Consider the following 25751-nt stretch of genomic DNA (forward strand, 5'->3'; position numbering starts at 1 on the left):
TAAAATTTTATTTATACCATGAATTGTGATCTTTGCTTTATTATTCATTTTTTTTAACAGTAAATGTTATTATTAAAAACTATTTCATCAATTTCTAGTATACAATACATTCTTCAAATAAAAAGTCACTATTATTAACAACTAACAAAGAATCATAGTTTTATAATAAATATTTTATTTAATTTAAAAATTAAGAACCACAATCTTTATTATTATAATTATTATGAAGAATCGTGGCACTTTTTCATAAGAATTTTCTTTTGAGATTGTATTTTCTAAATAACAGGAATATTTAATTATATGTAGATATTATTCAAACAAAACACGTTTTGCTTTTATTTATTTTTTCATGATTCTTGCATATAGAATTCATAAACAGATGGATATTAGCAGAGACTAGCCCATCAGTGGCATACCTGCCTGCCTGCGAGCATCTATCCATTGATATTTAAAGCAATTCCAAGAGCGTGCAGCGTATAAATTCTCAGGCTTCATGCCGCCCTACTCAACTAGAAAAAACACAAGTAGGAAATTTAGAGGGAAGAAAAGAGGGGAACACCGGGGAGGGTAGCACCTGCATCCACGATGAAGACGTTGCCGGATACATATTCTGAAGAGTCATGGATCAAATATCGAACGAGAGATGTCAATGCAGGGTCCGCTGATCCATACGTCATCAAGGGCACGGTTCTCATGGCCACATTATTAAGCCAATCTTTCTGCATCAGGCCCTCTGTTATCTCGGACTTGAACAGTCCAGGGGATATTGAATTCACTCTAATTTTGTGCTCCCCCAATTCCATCGCCATTACCTGCACTTCAATTTATTTTTTTCAAGTTAGCAAAACCCCTTCTTTTTTTTTTTTTTTTTTCAGAAATGCATAAAAAAAAGTATTAGGAAAATTAAATTTGATAAATAACCACACACCAACAGAGAGGAAAAGGGGGAAAGAAGAAACAAATTTACGAACGGTGTGAAACAACTTCATTTGTGATGTGTCAGTCCATGACTATCTCCAATAATTGAAAACCCATGGTAATTGGAGTACGGAATTTGTTAGTCAGGCAGCCAGCAGCGAGATGAGCTGGAGTACAACTTCATAAGGTAATTTGTGAATTAGGAGTTTGTTCCAAGCTCCATCTTCATGGATTGCAGAGGGAGAAATTTAAAATGGTTCAAAGGGATCATAAAGAGTTGCAATGCTCCCACAACAGGATATTTCCACCAAGATTTTCCCTTATTATTGAATAATTGGAATCCCCAAATTTTTCCATCCATCAAGACCCTTTTTGTTTTTTTTTAACATAAAAAAGTAGCAAGAGACGGCCTTCTTACCATGAATCATGTACTTGGCAACATAAAAACAAACAAGTTCAGAAAGAACAGATGTGAAACTTCAATGACAAATAGATCGAGAATCACTTTGCATGCCTGGCTATTAACCTTGGAGAGAACATGTTTTAAGTTTTGGTGTCCTGCTAGCATTGGAGATGCACCTTTCTAAAACAAGCTAATTACAGATGGCAATCAAAAGGGGGTCTGAATAAATGAATGAAATATCTTACCATCATGGTGCCTTACTTTATTTAGAAGGGGGGCGTCACCCTGGAGGCACATAATAAATTTGGATTTTGGATGTAGGAACGAGGAAACAAGGGCACTTCAAAAGGGGCAGAGTGTTGGAACCTAACACGAACGGGACGAACAAGCACCCGACACATATCAGACACGGACATGCATCCAACACGACTGGATATGTATCTGACACGTGTCGAAAATTACTTTTTTTCCCCCCCTCTGGCACGCCTAGACACGGCTAAATATGAAATGGATATTCTCAGGACATGTTCAAGCCAAAATGCTGCGTTTACCCTGCCACTTTAACACACCAAAAAAACACACAGGAGCAGGCCCAGGACCTTGGCAACTGAATCAAGTCTGGAAGTGGAACCCTAGCTCTCACGATCCATCCTCCCAGCCTTCAATCATCTCTCCCAACCTCTAGTCGCTGGACATCTCAACCTTCGATCTCTCTCCCAGCCTCTAGTCACCGCAAATCTCACCTGACATCCACATTTGACGATGATCTTGGCTTCTTCGAATGCATGAAGCCTCTTCTCTGCCACATTCAATGATACTTGACGAATCAAAGCCTCTTCTTTCTCAAAGGCTTGAAGACTTTCTTTCCTTAATCTGTGTCCCTCCCTCCTCCTTCCCTTCCTCTTTAGATGGGACTCTCCCTTGATGTAAGGATCTTATTTTCCATGTTCCTCAAAGATAGTGATGGTGAAAATAATGATGCATGCATGGTTGATGGATGTCTTATGACTCTTATTCTGTCAATTAGATTTATAGTTGAACAATTTTTTTAGTATTTTTCTTTGAAGCCTTCGACCATCTTTTGACTATTGATATATGATGAATGTTTCTTGAGTTCTCTAATATGAGTGTTGTTAATGATTATGCAGTTCATAACTGAGCATGAATAATGCCTATGACCTCAATATTTTTCATTTAAAAGGAAAAACATGTCTAAATATATATATATATATTTTATATTAAATAACATATCCCAATCGTGTTGTATCGTTGTTTTTACAAAATCACCATATTGTTGTATCAGTCTTTTGCCATATTCATATCCCGTAATGGTATCAGCGCTTCCAAGATTAGGAACAACACAAGGGAGGAATTGAGCAAGCAATATGACACAAAATAATCCATCTAAAGGACATCCTTAAGTCCTTATTACCGTCAAACCATTTAAGAGGTGGTACAGTTACATAAATACAGAAAAACAAAGGCAAACTAGACCACAATGAACAATTTAGTTAGAAAAGCCAGCAAATATTTTTTAGGTATCCCAAATTCAGAAATATGGCAATGCATCAAGAACATGAAGTGGAATATCCCCCCTATACAAATTAAGCTAGACATGATTGAATCTTTGAATAAAGAAGTCATGCCTTGAAGCTGCACTTGAAATTACTAAGAAAGTTACTAATCATTTGCATAAGCATGTGCATCAAGCCGCTTCATCTAATGATGTGTCAGGCCATGAACGTGTTAGATAATTGAAAGCCAACAGCAATAAAAATTAAGACTTTCTACCAGGCCCCAACTCCAATAAAAATTAGAGAAGGGCAAAAGAATAGTGGGTAACTCAACTCCAATAAAAATTAAGACTTACTACCAAGCCCAACTCCATTAACTGCACGAGGATAATTCCAATACAGTTGTGATGAATCACATGCTGTTGAACTGCTGCCGGGTGCCACAATAAGATCTTTTGCTGAAGCTTTTCCCTTACTCTTGAAAGTAATTTACAACTTTCCCATCCATGGTAACTTCTATCAAATGGAGCAGGAGCAGGAGGAAGAGGCAGAGTTGATTGCATCTATGCATATTGAGGTCACCACCCTCTAAAAGAATATAATTCAGGTTTTGACATTTCTTTGGTTCAACCAAAACTGGTGATCATCATACTAAACAAGCTATATAAAGAGAACGGTTGCAAAAGGGATCTCATGAAATGGATGTGATACCCTACCATGATATGGTGTTTTAAGAATGAATGCCTCCTTGGTGGCGCGTGATAAATTTAGACGAAAACAAGGAAGGGGTTTAGGCAAGCTATATTTGGGATCTTTAGCACACAAAATAATCAATTTACAGAGTAACCATAAATCCTTATTCCAGCCAAACCATCAATAGAAAGGAAAAACAGAATAAAAGAACAAAACAGAACATAAGAAAAATATATATTTGTGTGGCTTCACCCCAAAGTTTTTCTTTTCCTAGGTTTCAATAAAGAGGGCGTTGAAATAGACAAAGATATACCAGTTAGTTTTTTTTTCCTCTCCCTCTAAATGAGATATTTGTTTTTTCTTCCGTCGCTCTCTCTCTCTCTCTCTCTAAATGAGATATAGCATTTACCCAAACATCATCATGCATAAATCTGATGGCGCTGCCATGGTTTTATAATCACGTGTTGCATTGCAAAATAGCTTTTAATTATTCTGGTTGTTTTAAGTGAGGCTGTTTCAATGGGCTTTCAGGCTGAATGGTTGGCTTGGTTGACTTGACGTTCATGTTTTTTGTTTTTAATTTTCGTATCCCTATTATCATCCCCCTTATGACTCCTTTCATTTCTAAACAAATCTTCTTTTTTCTATTAAAATTAGCTTAAAAATGACCAAAATCTCAAAATTGCAGCCGTAAAAAAAAAGATCTTCCAACATTCTAACCAGCACTTGGCCACCTTCCAATTAATAATGAGCAGTAAGGCAGCGGATGAAAGTGGCTGTAATGAATAATCACTTTCAATGGAGGTTTAGTTAGATTTGAAATGTTCTTGGAATGACCAGTTCAAGGTTTATGTTTCCTGTTCTTTAAATTAACCCTTGCTTGTTAATTGCATGTTATTTTCATTCATATTCCTTGTAGTTCTGTTACAATTTATCATCATAGTGCATAAAAAAAATACTTAAAATTGGTTTTCTCATGAAACATTGAGCTGTCTCTCCTTCAGCTTATCTTTCCATTTCGGTTTTCTCATTTTTAGAAAATTTTTCTGCACAGTACATCTCCTCCTCGCAAAAAAATTACTTTAAGCTCGTGACTTGTAACAATGTCGTATATGATTCCCATGACAAGTATGAATTCTTCTCTTGATTATGAAAAGTTGTAAATCAAGACAAATCATGCCATCTGTACTTAAAAAGATGTGCTCATGCCAAATGATGTTACCTTTGTCATGGTGTTCACGCCTGCCTTTGAAGAAGCATAGGCAACGGATCCAGGCAGCTGCCCCCTATTAAGGCCTGCAATAGAAGAAATGTTGATGATGGATCCCCCTTGATTCATATCGCGCATTCGTATGCACACATACTTTGACACCATCCACGATCCTGTTAGGTTCGTTTTGACAGTATCGCTCCATTCCTCCTCAGATATATTCAATGGAGACTTCACAGAGCCTAGCATACACAACAAGTGAGTTGAAACGTACGCATTTTTCTAAAAATCGAACAGGAACAAAATCCCTAGACAGTAAGGTCGTGTTATTTTGGTCTACGGAAATCAAAATCGAACAGGGCTAATTAACACAAACAAATGATTAAAACCCTAAAAAACAGAATAAAAAAAGTGCAGAGCTAAATTACCCCTAATGCCAGCGTTATTAACCAAGGCATCGATATGGCCAAATGCCTCCCAGGCCTTCTGTATGGACGCGTCGATGGTAGGACCATTGGCAGTGACGTCGAGCTCAATAGCAACAGCTCGGACAGTTGGCGAAGAAGAAGAAGAAGAAGAAGAAGAAGAAGAGAGGTGGTTGATTTGGTCGCAGAGAGACTTGAGGCGGTCCACTCGGCGGGCAGCAGCCACAATTCTACAGCCAGCTCTAGCGAGGTCAAGACAAAAGTCACGGCCAAGGCCCGATGAAGCTCCGGTGACCATCACCACCTTGCCCTTCAGCTCCCGCCATGGCTCCAGGTGGTTTGCCACTAATTGGTCAGCCATTGGTTTTCACTTTTATTTTTTTTTCGCACTTTTTTTTCACTTTCTAACCGCCTTGTTCTCTGGTTCTGATATCTTTCTCACTCTCTCTTTTCTAGGTTTCGATTGAAGCATCAGAGCGGAAAGCTCAAAACTCAATCTCCATCTCTTCTCTCATCTTCTATTCATTTCTTTCATTTTCTCCCCCTTTATTGTGAACCAAAGAGGGGGATGATGGTTTGGATTTGCCCCTGGTCAAGGTTAGGCTTGGCAAGGATTAGGTCAGGGTTTGTTTAAGTTTGGTTAGGTTGGGCCTTGGGTTAGTTTGTTGGGCTTGGCTAATTGGGTTCATGTAAAGGAGGTGAGAGTTAGGTTGGGTTTGTGGGCGTGGGTTGGGATATATTAGGTTGGGCATGAGATTTGAACTAGCTTAGGTCAGCTTAGATTAGCTTCAATTGGGGCTTGAGGTTGGTAGTTTAAGTTTTAGGGTTTGGAGTGGGTGGTTTTGGGCCAATTGCGTTTGTAGGCTCAAGTCAAGTTAGGTTAAATTGGGTCTGGTTCTTTTTGTTTGGGCTTGGTCTTGGGTTAAGTGAGTTTTAGGTTTGAGTGGGATTTGGGTTTAGGGTTTAGATTGACCTGAGTCATTGGGTAGGCTTGACTCGAGTATTTAGGTTGGGTTGACCCAGGTCATGAGTAGATTTGAATCGGGTTTGGGTTAAGTTGATCCGGGTATTTGGGTTACTTTGACCCAGGTATTCAGGTCTAGTTGGGGAGTTTTGGGTTAAAAGTTGGGTTCTGGATGGGGTATTTGGGGTTAGGTTTTGGGTTTTGGCTGGGGTATTTTGGGTTGGATTTTAGTAGGGTTTTTGGGCTATTTTGGATTCATTTTTGGGTTTAATTTTGACAAGTATTTCTTTTTTATTTTTATTTTTGGGTTTGATTTTGGGTTTGAAGAACTAAATGGAGGTACTGGTTGTTCTATTTTTGGGATTTTGGGTTTATTGAATGCTAAGGCAGTGTCGAAACATTATGTGTCTTTTAAAGTCTTGTTCAAAATTTCAAATGACCATTTTTCATTTCAAAATACTGCCATTTGATTTAATCATAAAATTTACTCGATTATGCAATGAACCCTAATTTTCAACTCTTCTACAACACTCATTCAATCAAATAGTCCACATTGGATAAAAAAAACAAGCTAGAGCACATTTAGGCATAGATCAAAATGAGGGAGTCAAAGTACTTACCTTTTAGGATACTCCTTTTTCCATTCTTTTTCACTGCCTTTATTCTCTGTTAGCTGAGTTCACTTTGAGTGAGTCCTTTCTTTGATTTTTGTCCCTAGTTTCTTTTCACTATCTCTGAATACTCTCTGTCTCCTCCCCCAAGATGAAACCTTTATTCTCTCTATTAGCCAAATGTTCTCTCTAGCTAGATGCTTTCTGCCCAAATTCCCCCTAAATTCCTTTTCTAGCCCCTTTTTATAAGCAAATTGGCAAGGGGACTAGTTCTCTATGGTCTGCAGAACATGGTTGGCCATAAGGAATGGAAATATGGGAACTAAGGTCATGGGAAAGGGAATGACATGCCATGACTATTCATTGGGAACAACTGTATGAGAATTGGTTGTCATTTAATTGAAGGCCCATAATTGGGCCTTTGATTGCCCTTAGCCCAAATTGGGCTTTAATTTTTTAAAAAAAAAAAGACAAAATGGGGCTTAAGAACCAAAATTAGCCTGTAGTGGGTTGTCATTTCAAATAAAGGCCCATAATGGGCCTTAAATCACAAAATTGGTCGAACTTGGACTACAATAAAAGCAATGGGCCCCAAATGTACCCAAATAAGAAATTAGCCCAAGGGCTGCAATTTTAATTTGGAATACTTTAACCTATGAAACTGACTCTAAAATGTGTTGTGCATGTAAGTGGATGCAGGTGGAGGAGGCTCAAAGCAAGCAACCTAAGGATGAAGATTTTATGATGTTTTTTCCTTTCTTTTTGATGTTGAACTTTAATGCGACAAAAGAGAATGAAACAACACCTTGTAATACAAAATGAATGAATAAATCTTTTATTTTAAGGGCATGAGACCAATAGAGTAAAAAAAATGAGAGATTCCACTTAGGCAATTACCTTGGAAGGCATCTCCATGAACAAAACATGATTAATGAGAACTAGAAAGAAAACAAATTTGAAAACCTGTTGTGAAACACCCCCAAATTTGCACAACAGAATATATTTGTGTATGTAAAGGATAAAACACACAATGCAGTAAATGATGAATATACAGAACAACCCACAACCACTGCAAGTAAATGAAAGTAAGAACAACAAATAACACAGGAAATTACGTGGTTCAACAATACCTCCATCCATGGGAGCAAACGGTAAGGATTCACTATCTTCTTGTGCAAATTACAAGAACATTAAATCAATTCTCTCAACGCTTACAACCATCATCAACCATACTCTAAACACATCACAAATGACATATAAATAGAGTTCTCGGAGGTTTTCCCTCCAAACCCTAACCATATTAATGTCTCCCTTTTCAAAATTTGAAATTTGCGCTGGGTATCCCGAGTCAAACCGTCGACGGTTTCCCCTGCTGCTGGTTGATTTCTTTTATACTTTCTCTTTGTATATGGTTTCCACTTAGAATGTGAACCACAATTTACATCAAAATCCATTTTTTTTTTTAAAATTGGTATATAATGATCGGACAAAATGAGGTGTCTACAATTAGAATGAAATGGAGTGGAATTTCGAATGGAAAATATAAAAATAAAATTAAGTGAAAAATTTGATTTTGTTCATCATGATTCCATTTCATTCAATTCTCCTGAAAGACTAAAACATGTATTAAGAGCTTGATAGAAGCTTTTAAATTTTTAATTTTATTATATATATATATATTTATAATTTAATAGATTTATATATTATAAATACATTAGCTTTCTACATTATTTTCATAAATTTTTTTCGTACATTTTTTTTTTCTAACAAATAAAATAAAATGATATTATTTAGGTTTTGCAATAATATCTATTTGATATAATTTATGTCATGCAATAATAATTTGTGCTCTTGTATAAAAATAACACTCTTTATGACAACCATTCACTCTCTTGATAAATAACTTATGATGCTCTAAAAAAAAAATGTAATTCACTCTTTATAAAATATAACTTAATGAATTTTCTATGAGTTTGTGGACACCTCATTTTGTTTGGGGCACATAACAAAATTTAGTAAAAAAATTATTCCATAAAAGGAAAAAATATAGGAAAATGAACTTTACGTGGAAAATGAAAATAAGAAAATAAAAAAAAGAAAAAAATATAAAGAAGTGGGTCAGCAATCTTCAAGCTTTCAATTTAAACTTGTGAAGGAAGAAAAAAACAAATTCAACGGGTGTGAAAAATCTGCAAAGTTAGAGTTAATGATGATTGATGAAATTTAGTGTTGATTGATTAAATCAACATTAAGCTGATTGAATCCCAAAGTTTATAAATAGAGGTGTTGTGATATGGATCGTATAATGAAGATGCACAGCGGAATAAACAACAACAAGTGAATATAAATAACACACACAACCAGGACAAGATCAACACAAAGATTTACGTGGTTCGGCAAAGCCTACATCTATGGAAGTAATGACACAAAAATTTCACTAAGGAAATCAAAATGTACACAATACACTTCTCTAATGATCACTCACACTTTCAAAATATTCCCAGATGACATATATAGAGTTTTCTCTGAGGTTTCCCCCTATTTGCCCAACCACCCAACGTTCAAAAATTCAAAATATCAGAAAACTGTCGCAGCCCAAGCGGCCCTCGTTCGTCGACAAGCTCAAGAACAACTTTCGTCAACAAATACAGGGCTCTTGTCAACGATGCCAAAAGTCTGAAATTTCATGCTCTTGGTAATTATTTGTCGACGAGCTTTAAAGCCTTTGTAGATGAACCTCTATTGTTACCTCGTCAACAAATACAAGGCTCTCGTCAACGAGTCCTACTGTGCTGCCCTTTCATGTTTTTCCTCCTTCCTTTTTTATTTATTAAAACAGAAGTATAAGAGCCACAAATAACAATCTCTACCTTGGCAATTATATGCCCCTTAGGAGAATCTCAGAAACATGAACTGCTTCACTTTTAACTTAAAAAACGCTTGGTTGGGTATGTCTCCCTTTTATCACTTGGAGACATGGAGTAAGTCCAAGCAATGCTTGAACTTTTCCGAAGTAACTAATTTGGTCAGAATATCTTCTGTGTTATCAAATGTGTGAACTTTGTCCAATATAAGTTCACCCGAAGCAATCAATTCTTGTACTTTGTGGAACCTCACATCAATGTGCTTGGTCCTAGCATGGTATACCTGATTCTTCGCCAAGTAAATGACACTCTGACTATCACAATGCATCACCACACCATCTTACTGTAACCCCAACTCTCTGACTAAACTAGTAAGCCATAAGGCCTCCTTTGCAGTTTTGGAAACTACCATATACTCCGCCTCAGTCGTGGACAATGCAACTAGAGATTGTACCATGGATCTCCAACATACCGGTCCTCTTACAAGGGTAAATACATATCTCATTGTAGACCTTCTGTCATCCATATCTCCAACATAATCTGTATCAACAAACCCCATAACTGAAGGACAACCCTGTTGCTTGCCGAACATGATGCCATATCCCAATGTACTCTGTAAGTATCTAAGTATCCATTTGACAGCTTCCCAATGCTGCCTTCCTGGATTAGAGAAGAACTTGCTCACCATACTTACTGCAAGTGCCAAATCTGGCCTCATACATACTATGACATACATTAAACTCCCCACAACACTAACATAGGGGACCTTTGACATGTACCGGATTTCCTCATCCAAACTTAGACAATTAGCAGTAGACAACTTGAAATGATTCGCTAGAGATGTACACACTGGTCTTGCATCAGCCATGCTAAACCTATCCAACACCTTCTGCATATAACCACCCTGAGATAACCATAATCTCTCTGTAGTCCTGTCTCAGAGAATCTCCATCCAAAGTATTTTTTTGGCTGAACCAAGATCTTTCATGTCAAATTCCTTATGCAACAGGTCCTTTAACTGATTCACCTTAGTTAAATCTCTTGCAGCTATCAACATGTCATCGACATACAATAATAAGAAAATAAGTGAGCCATCATCAAGTTTATTCACATATACGCAACAATCATACTCACACCGTTTGTAGCCAATCTTCATCATGTGTGAATCAAACCGTTTATACCATTGCCTTGAAGATTGTTTCAGCCCACAAAGAGATTTCTTCAACTTCAAAACAAAATTTTATTTTCCTGGTTTAATGAATCCCTCCGGTTGCACCATGTAGATTTGTTCCTCCAAGTCACCGTGAAGAAACATCGTCTTCACATCCATTTGTTATAAATGAAAATCGTAATAAGCTACCAACCCCAACACAACTCTGATCGAAGTATGTTGGACCATTGGAGAAAAGATCTCATAATAATCTATCCCCTTCTTCTGTGAGTATATTTTTGCCACCAACTGTGCCTTGAACTTCTCACCTATATTGCCTTCTTCTTCCTGTACACCCATTTGCACCCAATCGGTCTCTTTCCATTTGGAAGCTCCACCAACTCCTAAGTTTGATTTTTATACAGTGCCTCCATTTCCTCAATCATTACTCTCATTCGTCTATCTTTCTCCTGGCCATGCACTACCTCTTGAAATGTAGTTGGATCGTTGCAACTAGTAAGAAAAGCATAAGACACTAACTCTTCAAACCCATACCTTGGTGGAGGCTGAATAGTGCGTCTGGATCTTCTTAACAGAATATCGTCGACTTGCTGGCTTTCCAAGCTAGAGCTCCCTGCAACCATGGGACCATGATCATTTCCATTGCCCTGAGCTTCCAACTCCACCTGCACGATATGTTCATCACTGCCCCAACTTTTCGGCTCCTGTTTTTGTTCATCATTTTTCGAATATGCTTCACCATAGCCTTTTCATCAAAGACTACATTTCTACTAATCACCACCTTGTTTGCCAATGGATCCCACAACTAATACCCATTCCCACCCTCTGGATATCCCAAGAAGATGCAATGACGAGACTTTGGGTCAAGTTTAGACCTCTCCTTACTAGACACGTGTACATAGAATGGACACTCAAATACCTTCAATTCGGAGTAGCCTATTGCATTTCCCGTCCAAACCTCTTCCACCACTTTACTCTCTAGTGATGCCAGAAGGTGATCGGTTAACCAAAAAACAAGCTATACTAATTGCCTCGGCCTAGAAGTTCTTCGGTAGCCCTGCATTCAATCTGAGACACCGAGCCCTATCTGTAGCGACCCAAAGAATAATAGCATTTTAATAATAAGGGGGAGAGAAAATAGATACAGAAATCGAAAGAGGCTGTAGACTTCATCGACGAACGCTCCGCGTTCGTCGACGACATTGCATTTTTGGAGATAATATTAAATAATCATAATTTCATTAATTGCCAAGCTTTGTCGACGAACACAGGTTTCGTTGATGAGAAAGTACCGAGAGGGGTTCTGAGGCAGCTTGAATTTCATCGACGAATACAGGGCTTCGTCGATGAATTTACTGAAGGATTCGTCGACGAAGTGTCGGGCCTCGTCGACGAAATCTGGCAGTATAAAAGTCAAAAAACCAGGATATTTCTCATATTTCTCGTTGCTCTCTCTCTCCTACGACTCTCTCTCTCCCTTCTCTCTTTGTTTCCGGCCCCACCAGTCGCCGGATTGACGATCCGAAGCTACCACGACGTTCCTGGCGGAGTTCTCTACGCATCTATCGGAGCAGATCATCGGGAAATCGGAGTTGGAAATCATCCCAAATTCAGGGTAAGACCTTTTAGTCTCATTTTGGCCTTGTGGTAGTTATATGAAATGATATAGATAGAAAAATACTGATGTTTAGTTCTAGCATATGTTGGTTTCAGGGTGTTTTGTAGAAGGTCCTGTGGGTATCAGACTAAAGTACAGTAGGGGCTTTTCAGAGATAAGGTAAGGGAAATATGCTATGTTAGAATATTTCTAAATATTATACAGTTTATTTATTTACGAAAATTATGTATTAAAGTATGGTGTGGCTTGTGAATATGTACGTAATACGGGGATATGTTTTACGAATGCTGGCTTCATGATTTTTATGAATTTCAGTACCATGATTTTACGGATTTACGTACTATGATTATGTGAATTTCAGTACCATGATTTTACGGATTTTAGTATCATGATTATACGAATCTCAGTACCATGATTATACGAATTCCAGCTTTACAAATATATAGTTCCATGTTATGATTATTCAGATTTCAGTACGTTATGTAACATCATGGTTATTTCAGTACTTCAGAATCATGGTAAATCAGATAGACATGTATATAGAAATATATTATACGATATCAGACCCTGTTGGACTTGCAGCTACAGAGTACGGTACCGTTGCTACAGATACTATGTTACTTTATTAGTGCAACCACCTATTCAGATAATACGTGGTAAAGTCGACCACCTAGGCCTTTGAAGAGGTTAGGCTCCCCATCCAGATATGGGTTGAGGTGGGCAGGTCGACTGACGGAGTTTAGTGATTTATTCTTGGTTGGTCAGCCAGGGTAAATCCAGCTTATGGGCCCCACAACCTCGTCATGAGGGGCATGTCATGACATTGATAGCCACAGGGAACAGTTTCAGTTATTATTACATATGTACGGATTTACAGAAACAGGGACCCTACTTATGTACACTAAAAATATTTTGAATTATAACCTAAAATACTACTATGTTAAGCAACATGGAAGGGGGGTGGTGTACTTTATTATTTGTGCTGTACTTTTGTACTCAGTTATTCATGTTTATATGAAATAGATTTCATGATATATAGTAGCTCATTTGCCACACACTAGTAATAGCATATTTCTTCTTACTGAGCGTTGGCTCATCCTAGTGTTGAAATATTTTTCAGGTGATCAAGGTAGGCGAGTAGATCAGGCTCGCAAATAGAGGGGTGTCTGTAGTGCCCTGTCAGAGAGTGAGTATCATTTTTGGGAGTGTTTTTGTATATCCTAGTATAGTTGAGGGAATTTTTTTTGAAAAACAGTTATATGTGTATATTTTGGGAAACACAGTAGTACTCTAGTATTGGTTTTGTATTGTATATAATGGTTATGTTTGTATGATTCTGCTTCCTATTGCTTAGGTTAATATCATGGTATCAGAGTATGTTAGTTTCCATTTAAAAAAAAATCAAAAATCAATTTATTAAGCAGGTCGTTATAGTTTGGTATTAGAGCTTAGGTTTGCGAGGTTATGTAGACTTTAGAGTGCAGCGGAAGCAATACTAGAGTATAGGAAAAAGATTTGGGGTTTGTTTTGTGTTTGGGTACAGGATTACCGTAATGGTTTCTATGCTTTTCCTGGGGTAACGATTTCAGGAAAATCATAGTAAACTATTGTTGGTTCGTGTGTCTAGATGACAGAACTAGATATGGGTTAAGGATAGGGAAGGTAGTTGATTTTGAATTGGTACAAGATAGGTCCGTATAGGAAATAAGTGCTTAAGTGTATTTCTTGTTTTCAGGATGGACCCAAGTAGTAGTGGCATGAATGCAGGGGAGGATAGGCTAGGTCCTTCCAGCATAGGTGGAGGAGACTCAGATGCTGTACTACGTAGTGTCACTCAGCAGGTGATGGCTGAGATGGCTAGGAGTTCCGGGGAGCGTGATTGTTCGATTGAGCAGTTTACGCGTATGAAGGCCCCATCCTTTGCTGAAGGAGATGACCTGATTGTAGCTGAAAATTGGGTCCAGGATATTGAGGAGACATTGGCAGTGCTTCCATGTACAGATGAGTAGAAGGTAACATTTGCCACATTTAAACTGACAGGGGAGGCAAAGCGCTGGTGGAGAGCAGCGTGTCTGATAGAGGAGCAGAGGCCGGTTCCAGTTCCAGTGACGTGGGACCGATTCAAGGATATGTTCTTCGAGCGATATTTCCCTGCTATCGTTCGGAGTGTGAAGCCAGCAGAGTTCTTACATTTGGTACAAGGGTAGATGTCGGTATCCCAGTACGCGGCTCGGTTTGTTGAGTTGTCGCGTTTTGCTCCATATCTAGCACCTGATGAAGAGAAGAAGGCGAGGAAGTTTGAAGAGGGGCTGAGGCAGAATCTGTTTGAGCAGGTGATTGATTTCAGGGCTCAGACATTCACCGAGGTTGTAGATAAAGCTGCGATTATTGAGAGTGGTATTTAGAGGGGTGTGGCAGCTCAGGGTCAGAGGAAGAGGCCTGCGCCTCAGGGTTTCCAAGATGGCTCCAGTAGGGGCCCATGGAGAGGAGGTCGTGATAGGGGGGATCAGAGACAGATGGCAGGACCTCGTGGGAATCAGGGTGCGCAGACATACCCGGTGTGTCAGATATAGGGGAGACATCATCTGGGGGAGTGCCGAGCAGGCAAGGGTGTATGTTATCATTGTGGGAGACCAGGTCACATGATGCGTGATTGCCCAGGTCAGTAAGATCAAGTCCCAGCACCCAGGCCTCATCAGGGAGGACATCCGGCAGCTCAGGGAGGATACCAGGCGCCCCGGGGTGGCCAGCAGAGGAACGTAGCTCCAGCGCGAGTTTATGCCCTGACGCCAGGTGATACAGAGGCTGCTACGGATGTGGTGACAGGTACATTTACTGTTTTATCACATCCAGTTATTGTTCTTTTTGACTTGGGTGCTACTCATTCTTTCATTTCTACATCTTATGTTAAATTATGTGAGAGTGAGATCCAGTCATTAGATATAGCACTGTCGGTAGCTACGCCATCAGGGTCAGTGATTAGATGTCAGAGGATACTTAGGGGTTATCCGATAGAAATTCAGGGTAAAGTGCTACCGGCAGATCTGATTGTGTTTGATATGTGTGGGTTTGACATAATACTGGGTATGGATTGGTTGGCTTCCAATCACGCTAACATTGATTGTCGTAAGAAAGAAGTAATTTTCAGACCTCCTGGAGAGCATGAATTCAAATTCGTTGGTTCACGGGTACGTGCTTTAACACAGCTGGTGTCCGCCGTGCAGGTAGGCAGATTACTTTTAAATGGAGGTCAGGGATTTATTGCATTTGTGAAAGAAGCATCTGAAAACGAATTGAAGATTGACAGCACTCCAGTAGTACACGAGTTTCTAGATGTTTTTCCAGGGGAGCTACCAGGGTTGCCTCCTATGCGCGAGGTAGATTTCTTTATAGATTTACCTCTAGGGACTACGCCGATCTCTAAAGTTCCCTACCGTATGGCTCCAGTTGAATTGGGAGAATTGAAGGAGCAATTGCAGGATTTGTTGAATAAGGGGTTTATACGACCCAGTGTATCACCATAGGGAGCTCCAGTGTTGTTCATAAAGAAGAAAGACGGGTCCATGAGGATGTGCATTAATTATAGAGAAATCAGCAAAGTTACTATCAGGAATAAATCTCCTCTACCCCGTATAGATGATTTGTTTGATCAGCTCTAGGGTATGCGGGTATATTCCAAGATTGACCTCAGATTCGAGTATCATCAAGTGAGAGTAAAAGCGGAGGATGTCGGGAAGAGGGCCTTCAGGACCAAGTATAGACACTACGAGTTTCTCGTTATGCTGTTTGGGCTGACGAATGCCCCGACTGTTTCATGGACTTGATGAACAGAGTTTTTAACCAGTATCTAGATCAGTTTGTAGTAGTTTTCATTGATGATATACTGGTGTACTCGAGGAGTTTTGAGGAGCATGAGGTGCATTTGAGGTAGGTGTTACAGACTCTCAGGGAGGAGAAGCTTTATGCAAAGTTTAGCAAGTGTGAATTTTGGCTAGAAAAGGTGGCAGTTTTAGGCCATGTGATTTCAGGGGACGGTATAGCAGTGGATCCCAACAAGATTGATGTAGTGGTAAATTGGGCTAGGCCGAGAAATGTGCAGGATGTCAGGAGTTTCCTAGAACTGGCAGGTTATTACCGTCGTTTTGTTGAGGGTTTTTCAGCCTTGTCAGGTCCTCTTACGCAGTTGACTAGGAAAAATGCTAGATTTGTGTGGGATGAAGAGTGCGAGCAGAGCTTCCAAGAATTAAAGCAGCGGCTCGTCACTGCACCAGTTCTTATGATTCCATCAGGTGGCAATGGTTATGTTATCTACAGTGACGTGTCCTTGAAAGGGCTCGGTTGTGTGCTGATGCAGCATGGTAGGGTGGTAGCATATACGTCCCGACAGTTGAAAGAATATGAGAAGAACTACCCTACTCACGATCTAGAATTGGCTGCGGTGATACATGCATTATGATCTGGAGGCATTATTTATATGGTGAGAGGTGTGAAATATTTTTTGATCATAAAAGCCTGAAATACATTTTTACATAGAAAGAATTGAATATGTGGCAGAGGAGGTGGTTGGAGCTCATAAAAGATTACGACTGCACCATCAGTTACCACCCAGTTAAAGCAAATGTGGTAGCTGATGCACTGAGCCGTAAATCAGGGTACACAGCACAGTTAGCAGCGATAGTTCAGCATTCGATTCAGATGGACTTAGAGAGACTTGGTGTGGAATTGGTGGAGGATGATCCTCAAGCATTTATAGCCAATTTGGTTGTATAGCCCACGTTGTATGAGAAGATTAAAGCTGCTCAGAGAGATGATCCAGAGTTAGTGGAGGTGATAGCCAGAGTTCAGGATGGTCAGGGGGAGGAGTTTAGTATTTTTGATGATGGAACTTTGAGATTCCATACCAGATTATGTGTGCCTACAGATGATAGCATCAGGAGGATGATTTTAGAGGAGGCACAGAGGTCCCTATACACTGTTCATCTTGGCAGTACGAAAATGTATAGGGATTTGCGAGATTCTTTATGGTGGAGTGGCATGAAGAGGGAGATAGCAGAATTTGTGCGGCAATGTTTGACGTGCCAGTAGGTTAAGGCTGAGCACTAGAGGCCGGCTGGTCAGTTGCAGCCACTTTTCATTCCCGAGTGGAAGTGGGACCATATATCTATGGATTTTGTTACTGGGCTGCTGCCGGTATTGCATGGACAGAACGCCATCTGGGTGATAGTTGATAGATTGACGAAGATAGCGCATTTTCTGCCTATTAAGGTCAGCTACCCTATGAACAGGTTAACAAAGATTTACATATAGGAGATTGTTCGATCCCATGGAGTGCCGATATCCATAGTCTCGGATCGTGATCCATGTTTCACATCACAATTCTGAAAGAGTTTGCAGGAGGCACTAGGGACTCAGTTAGCATTCAACACCGCTTTCCATCCTCAGACTGACGGTTAGACAGAGAGGACCATTCAGGTACTCGAGGATATGTTACGAGCGTGTGTTTTGGATTTTGGGGGTAGCTTGATTCAGTTTTTGCCGTTAGTCAAATTTGCTTATAATAATAGTTATCAGGCTAGCATGGCATGACACCCTACAAGGCATTGTATGGTAGGAGATGTAGATCTCCTCTTTTCTAGGATGAGGTAGGCGAAAGGCGAGTTTTGAGCCCAGAGATAATTCAGCAAGCATGTGATAAAGTCCGAATTATTCGAGATAGAATCAGTGCAGCACAAAGTCGGCAGAAAAGTTATGTAGATACTCGCCACCGAGAGTTGGAATTTGATGTGGGAGATCGAGTATTTTTGAAAATAGCTCCTCTGAAAGGAGTTATGAGGTTTGGAAAGAAGGGCAAGTTGAGCCCTAGGTATATTGGCCTTTTTGAGATACTTGAGAGAATTGGGTCAGTTGCCTACAGGCTAGCTTTGCCGCCAGCTTTGGCTCGTATTCATGATATGTTTCATGTTGCCATGTTACGAAAATACGTCCCAGACCCATCCAACGTCATTAGCTATGCAGAGATAGAACTCAAGGATTCATTAGCATATAAAGAAGCTCCAGTACAGATTTTAGACAAAAAGGTACAGATTTTATGCACTAAAGAAATACCGTTAGTTAAAGTTTTGTGCAGGAACCATGACATAGAGGAAGCCTCTTGGGAGCTCGAGGAGCAGATTAGACAGAGAGACCAACAGTTATTCCAAGAGGTATAGAGGTACTTAGGTAAAGTATAATAGTTAGATAAGTTTTCTTTTGCAGGTACATGTATTGATTATGGTTGGTAGATAGTATTTTTGTTTTGGGCGAAATTTTCTTTTATGATATATGTAATCACCCAGAACCACCTATGTAACCACGGTATTCCTCTGCCATAAGTGAGGGCAGGTAATAAAATAAGTAGACCCTTTGCTTCTACTGGATAATGGAGAGTATAGATAGAGATTCCAATAGTAAATTTCGAGGACGAAATTTTATAAGGAGGGGAGAATGTAGCGACCCAAAGAATAATAGCATTTTAATAATAAGGGGGAGATAAAATAGATACAGAACAGAAGGAGGCCATAGACTTCGTCGACGACATTGCATTTTTGGAGATAATATTAAATAATCATAATTTCAGAAATTGCCAAGCTTCGTTGACGAACACAAGGTTTCGTCGACGAAGGTCTTTAGAATTTCGTCGACGAACACAGGGCTTTGTCGTCGAGAAAGTACCGAGAGGGGTTCTGAGGCAACCTGAATTTCGTCGAGGAATAATGGGTTTCGTCGACGAATTTACTGAAGGATTCGTCAACGAAGTGTCAGGCCTCATCGACGAATCTGGCAGTATAAAAGTGGGAAAACCAGGATATTTCTCATATTTCTCGCTGCTCTCTCTCTCCTACGACTCTCTCTCCCTTCTCTCTTAGTTTCTGGCCCCACCAGTCACCGGATCGACTATCTGAAGCTACCACGATGCTCCTGGCGGAGTTCTCTACGCATCTACGGGAGCGGATCGTTGGGAAATCGGAGTTGGAAATCATCCCAAATTCAGGGTAAGACCTTTTAGTCTCCTTTTGGCCTTGTGGTAGTTATAGGAAATGATATAGACAGAAAAATATTGATGTTTAGTTCTAGCATATGTTGGTTTCAGGGTGTTTTGTAGAAGGTCCTGCGGGTATCAGGCTAAAGTACAGTAGGGATTTTTCAGAGATAAGGTAAGGGAAATATGCTATGTTAGGATATTTCTAAATATTATACAGTTTATTTATTTACGAAAATTATGTATTAAAGTATGGTGTGGTTTGTGAATATGTATGTAGTACGGGGATATGTTTTACTAATGCTAGCTTCATGATTTTTATGAATTTTAGTACCATGATTTTACGGATTTACGTACTATGATTATGTGAACTTCAGTACCATAATTTTACGGATTTTAGTACCATGATTATACGAATCTCAGTATGATGATTATACGAATTCCAGCATTACGAATATGCAGTTCCATGTTATGATTATTTAGATTTCAGTACGTTATGTAGCATCATGGTTATTTCAGTACTTTAGAATCATGGTAAATCAAATAGACATGTATATAGAAATATATTATATGATATCAGACCCTGTTGAACTTGCAACTACAGAGCACGGTACCGTTGCTATAGATACTATGTTACTTTATCAGTGCAACCACCTATTCAGATAATACGTGGTAAAGTCGACCACCTACGCCCTTGAAGAGGTTAGGCTCCCCATCCAAATATGGGTTGAGGTGGGCAGGTCGACTGACGAAGTTCAGTGATTTATTCCTAGTTGGCCAGTCAGGGTAAATCCAGCCTACGAGCCGCACAACCTCATCATGAGGTGCATGTCATGACACAGATAGCCATAGGGAACAGTTTCAATTATTATTACATATGTACGGATTTACAGAAACAGGGACCCTACTTATGTACGCTAGAAGTATTTTGAATTATGACCTAAAATACTACTATGTTAAGCAACATGGAAGGGGGGTGGTGTACTTTATTATTTGTGTTGTACTTTTGTACTCAGTTATTCATGTTTATATGAAACAGATTTCATGATATATAGTAGCTCATTTGCCACACACTAGTAATAGTATATTTCTTCTTACTGAGCGTTGGCTCATCCTAGTGTTGAAATATTTTTCAGGTGATCCAAGTAGGCGAGCAGATCCGGCTAGCAAATAGAGGGGCGTCTGTAGTGCCCTGTCAGAGAGTGAGTATCATTTTTGGGAGTGTTTTTGTATATCCCAGTATAGTTGAGGGAATTTTTTTTGAAAAATAGTTATATGTGTATATTTTGGGAAGCACAGTAGTACTCTGATATTGGTTTTGTATTGTATATAATGGTTATGTTTGTATGATTCTGCTTCCTACTGCTTAGGTTAATATCATGGTATCAGAGTATGTTAGTTGCCATTTAAAAAAAAAAAAATCAAAAATCAATTTATTAAGCAGGTCGTTACACTCTCAGCAAGAGTCCGGTTCATCCAATCTGCCACACTATTTTTCTGAGGTGTCCGATAAACTAAAATGTCTCTTGATGCCCTGCTTCGCAGAAAACTCCATAAACCGAGAATCAGCGTACTCGGTCCCATTATCTTACCTTAAGAATTTGATTCTCCTCCCTATCAGGTTTTCCACTTCAGCCTTCCAAATCTTAAACTTGACAAACATACTAGATTTGTGATGCATGAAGTAAACCTAGACCTTCTGTGAGTAATCATCAATGAAACTCGCATAATACACATGTCCACTCTTTGATGCAACTCTAATTGGGCCCCAAACATTTGAATGTACATAATCAAGAATTCCTTTCGTCTTGTGAGTAGCTGAACTGAATTTATTAGAATTTTGATTCATTTTGTTTATTTTTGTTTAGGAATGAATAAATGAAAGGAGTCATGGGATAAGGAGGAAACTTTACTTTTCAAATTCAAATTCCCTTAATCAAAAGTCTTTTTCAAACTCAAATTCCTCTCTAAAATTTCCTAAAACACCCTTTAATATCTGGAGCATAAATTTTTCTATAAAACTCCAAAAAGGGCGATCTTGGTATCTATGGAAAGTTTATAAAAAATACCACAACTTTCGTGTTGAATATTTTCAAAGATGGGAAGATATCAATAGATAAAAACGCACATTAAGGCGGCGACAGAAAAGGAGGGGATTTGGATGATCTTATTTTGAGGAGATAAGAAGGGAGGACAACCAAAGACTTATAAAAGGAGGGGATTCGAAGCTAGGGAAAAAAAAGGAAGATTTTCTTCACCATTAGAGAGGATTCAAAGCTTGGAAAAAGAAGAAGAGAGAAGCCGAATTGGAGTTGTTGACAATCGAGATTCTCGATCTACATACAGTTTCCTTTTTAATTCTTTCATATTCTCTTTGTACAATTTTCATTATGAATTCTAAAATTATTATGGTTTGTTTTGATTCCATTATGAGCTAATTGCTATTACTAAGGCTACGATGTAACCTCTCCATGACAATTCCGAATATTATTTTTATATGATCATAATTTTCTCATTCATTTTAAGTATACATCTTTGAGTTTAATGCTTTCAATTATTTGGCCAATAGTTGAATGATTTGTTGTGCGTGTTAATTTGAGAGATGATGCATCTAGTTTAGCTTCGCATGATGTATGCCATGAATTGAACGAAAGATAAAAATGTGTCAACGTGATTTGTGCGGCTTTTATGTAAAATATTATTAATTTTAATGTACTCAAATACTTTTAAATTGACATAGACATATCGTGGGTTATCGTATGTTGGGTAATTTTAATTCTACTCGAGAAAGGGTCTTAGATAAGTTAGAATATTTTTCCGTCAAATATGATGATAATTGATTGATTGCATGATTAGGATTTGAGATTGGATTGGATAGGTGAGTCAGATGTCTTAGTGTTTTATTATTGGGTGAAATCTTATTCTTTTTAAGTAATTAGTTGATTTAATTTTATTTATTTTTATTTTATTTTTTAGATTCAAAATCCACCACTTTTCTTGATTTTCAAAGAATTTAGAATTAAAAAAAAGTCTATAGTTAATAGGTAAATAGTCCTCGTGGGTTTGATACCCTTCTTTATCACTATATTACTTGTTACGATTTCGTGCACTTGTGAATTTTCACAAGTTTTTGACACCGTCGACGAAGACTATTTATTTTCTATTACTTTTGATATCAACTAGTTCTAGGTTAATTTGATTTTTCTTTATCTTAGTATTAATTTTTTATTTTTTTATTTCTATTTTAAGGCTTCCCGAGTTGTGCATGAGACGCACTCGAAGTTTGGATTTAGTACCTTTTGACCTTGAAATTGAACGCACATTTCAATGTCTGAACAAGGAGAAGAAGAAGGTTTCCACAACTGAGAACGAAACAATGAAATATCAACTTGGAAACAGGACTTTAGGAGATTATGTTGTTCCCTTGGTCACCGGAGCTACTTCTAGCATTAGACGACTTGCCATTCAAGCCAATAACTTTGAGATAAAGCCAGCTATTCTTCAAATGGTGGCTTTAATAGTGCAATTCAGTGGCATGCCACATGATGATCCAAATGCTCACATAGCTAATGTTCTTGAGTTATGTGATACTTTTAAACATAATGAAGTTTCTGATGATGCTATTAGATTGAGATTCTTTCCATTCTCCCTCCGAGACAAGGTAAAGGCATGGTTAAACTCACTTCCACCCCTAACTATAACTACATGAGATGATGTGGATAAAAATTTTCTAGCAAAGTTCTTTCCCCCGGCCAAAACTGTGAAGATGCGAAACGATATCACCACTTTTATCCAATTTGATATGGAGTCGCTTTATGAAGCTTGGGAGAGGTATAAAGAATTGCTTAGAAAGTGCCCACATCAAGGACTTCCTATTTGGATTCAAGTGCAAACCTTCTACAATGGGTTGTAGGCTACCACATGTACAATGATTGATGTAGTAGTTGGAGGGACTTTGATGAAGAAATCACCGGAAGAAACATATGAGTTGGTGGAGGAGATGGCAACCAACAATTACCAATGGCCAGCGAAACAAGTGACATCTAAAAGAACCCAGGGAATTCACGAAATTGATTCTTTTTCTGCTTTAACTGCTCAAGTTGCAACTTTATCTAAGAAATTAGACAATATCACTATGAGTGTCATTTAATCCACTACTATAATTTTTGAATTTTGTGCAGGGAATCATATGAGAGTAGATTGTCAAGTGGGAAATCCATTCGCCAACAATAGTTCGGAGCAAGCAAATTTTGTGTCGAATTACCAACGACAAAACAATCTTTATTCCAACACTTACAATCCAGGATGGTGAAACCACCCAAATTTCTCATGGAGCAACTCCCAAAATGTTTGCAAGCCTCCTATCAAATTTCAAAATCAACAACATGAGAAGAAGTCGAATATGGAAGAGGTAATGACACAATTTATGGCCAAGGTGGATGCTAGGTTTCAAGATCATGACATTGCTTTAAAAAAAAACAAGAACACTATGCAGAACATTGAAAGGACGGTTGTTCAAGTAGCAAAATTAATGTTTGAAAGACCTCAAGGATCACTTCCAAGCACCACGGAAAACAATCCGAAAGAGCAAGTGAAGGCCATTACTTTAAGAAGTGGAAGAGAGCTTAATTTACAAGAGAAAGAGCAAAATTCCGAAAAAGAGGAGCCAACTATAAGATCCACAATACCCACATCCAAGATTGCGACACCCACCCCTGTCCCGAGCCAAACAGTGGAAAACTTAGGAAATTCTCCCGTTTCTTTTTCTCATACTTCTCCTTATGTTCCTCATATACCTTTTCCTTAAAGACTTCAGAAAAATAAGTTAGATAAACAATTTTCTAAATTCCTTGATGTTTTTAAAAAGTTACATATTAACATTCCTTTTGCAGATGCCTTGGAACAAATGTTTAGCTATGTGAAGTTCATGAAGGAGATTCTATCAAACAAGCGTAAATTAGGATAGTATGAGACTGTGATGTTGACCGAAGAGTGCACCGCCATATTGCAAAATAAGCTGCCACCAAAGCTTAAAGATCGAGGGAGCTTTACTATTCCTTGCACCATTGGAAACTTTTATTTCGAAAAAGCTTTGTGTGATTTAGGTACAAGCATAAATTTGATGCCTTTTTTCTATTTTCAGGCAATTAGGGCTAGGAGAGGTCAAGGTCACTACTGTTTCACTTCAATTGGCAGACCGATCCATTAAACGACCAAGAGGCGTAGTAGAGGATGTTCTTCTTAAAGTTAACAAGTTTATTTTCCCTGTAGATTTTATTGTTTTAGATATGGAGGAAGATCGAGAAATTCCACTTATTTTTGGTTGACCATTCTTAGCCATGGGAAGAACTCTCATAGACGTGCAACAAGGGAAACTAATACTACGGGTGCAAGATGAATAAGTTACATTTAATGTGTTTAAAGCAATTAAATATCCGTCAACAACCGGTACATGCTTCAATATAGATGTGATTGATGAACTTATGGTAACACTTTTGAAGAGAGTTATCCTGAGGAACCACTTGAGGCATGTCTTATTCAATCCGACACTACTGATTCCAAGAATTCCAAGATAAGCAATTATGCACATTGCTTGGAAGCATCTCTGCCTTACTTGCCTAAAGGAAAGCCGAAAAACATAACATTGGGCACCTTCCAAAAAAGCCATCCATCATTGAGGCCCCATATTTAGAACTAAAACCTCTTCCTTCTCATCTTAAATATGCATATTCGCATGATTCTTCTTTACTTGTAATAATGTCTTCATCTTTGACAGGTTTTGAAGAAGAGAAGTTACTTTGAGTTTTGAGAGCTCACAAGCAAGCTTTAGGATGGACTATAGCCGATATTAAGGGAATAATCCCTTCAATTTGCATGCACATGATTTTAATGGAAGAGAATTATAACCCTACGGTGTAGCCACAAAGGAGACTTGATTTGAACTTGCAAGAAGTTGTAAGAAGGGAAGTTTTCAAATTGTTGGATGCCATAATTATTTACCCTATTTCTGATAGCTCATGGGTAAGTCTGGTGCAAATAATGCCTAAAAAGGGAGGAGTGATGGGGGTAGAGAACGAAAATAATGAACTCATTCCAATAAGAACGGCCATAGGTTGAAGATAAGAAAGAAGAATTTGTTTGTTGTGAACTTTCATCAAGCAATTAGGGGGGGGGGGGGGACAATGGTCCCATAAACATACCCGAACAAGTTCTATCCTTTGAGCAAGGGCATGATTTTTGCCTTCCACAGAAGATAGTTTTCATGGTTTAATTTGACAGTGATTAAGTTTATGGGGGAGGAAGGAGACACATTAAAGGTTTGGGGGTAAGGGAATCATTTGT

General features: G+C 38.6%; 1 protein-coding gene and 1 non-coding gene across 2 annotated transcripts; both read right to left on the reverse strand.

Moving 5' to 3' along the window:
- Positions 1-312: 312 nt before the first annotated feature.
- LOC131168184 (uncharacterized) lies at positions 313-5808 on the reverse strand. Its single transcript, XM_058127461.1, has 3 exons — positions 5167-5808; positions 4751-4980; positions 313-812 (listed from the first exon to the last, which is right to left on the reverse strand). The coding sequence occupies exons 1-3, from the start codon at positions 5522-5524 to the stop codon at positions 534-536; spliced, it is 867 nt and encodes a 288-aa protein (XP_057983444.1). The 5' UTR covers positions 5525-5808; the 3' UTR covers positions 313-533.
- A 17365-nt stretch (positions 5809-23173) lies between these two features.
- LOC131143595 (small nucleolar RNA R71) lies at positions 23174-23280 on the reverse strand. The gene has a single exon (XR_009133580.1). It is a non-coding gene; the product is annotated as a small nucleolar RNA R71 (small nucleolar RNA).
- Between the last annotated feature and the right edge of the window lie 2471 nt (positions 23281-25751).

The sequence above is a fragment of the Malania oleifera genome, chromosome 11, assembly GCF_029873635.1.
Source record: "Malania oleifera isolate guangnan ecotype guangnan chromosome 11, ASM2987363v1, whole genome shotgun sequence".
Taxonomy (NCBI): domain Eukaryota; kingdom Viridiplantae; phylum Streptophyta; class Magnoliopsida; order Santalales; family Ximeniaceae; genus Malania; species Malania oleifera.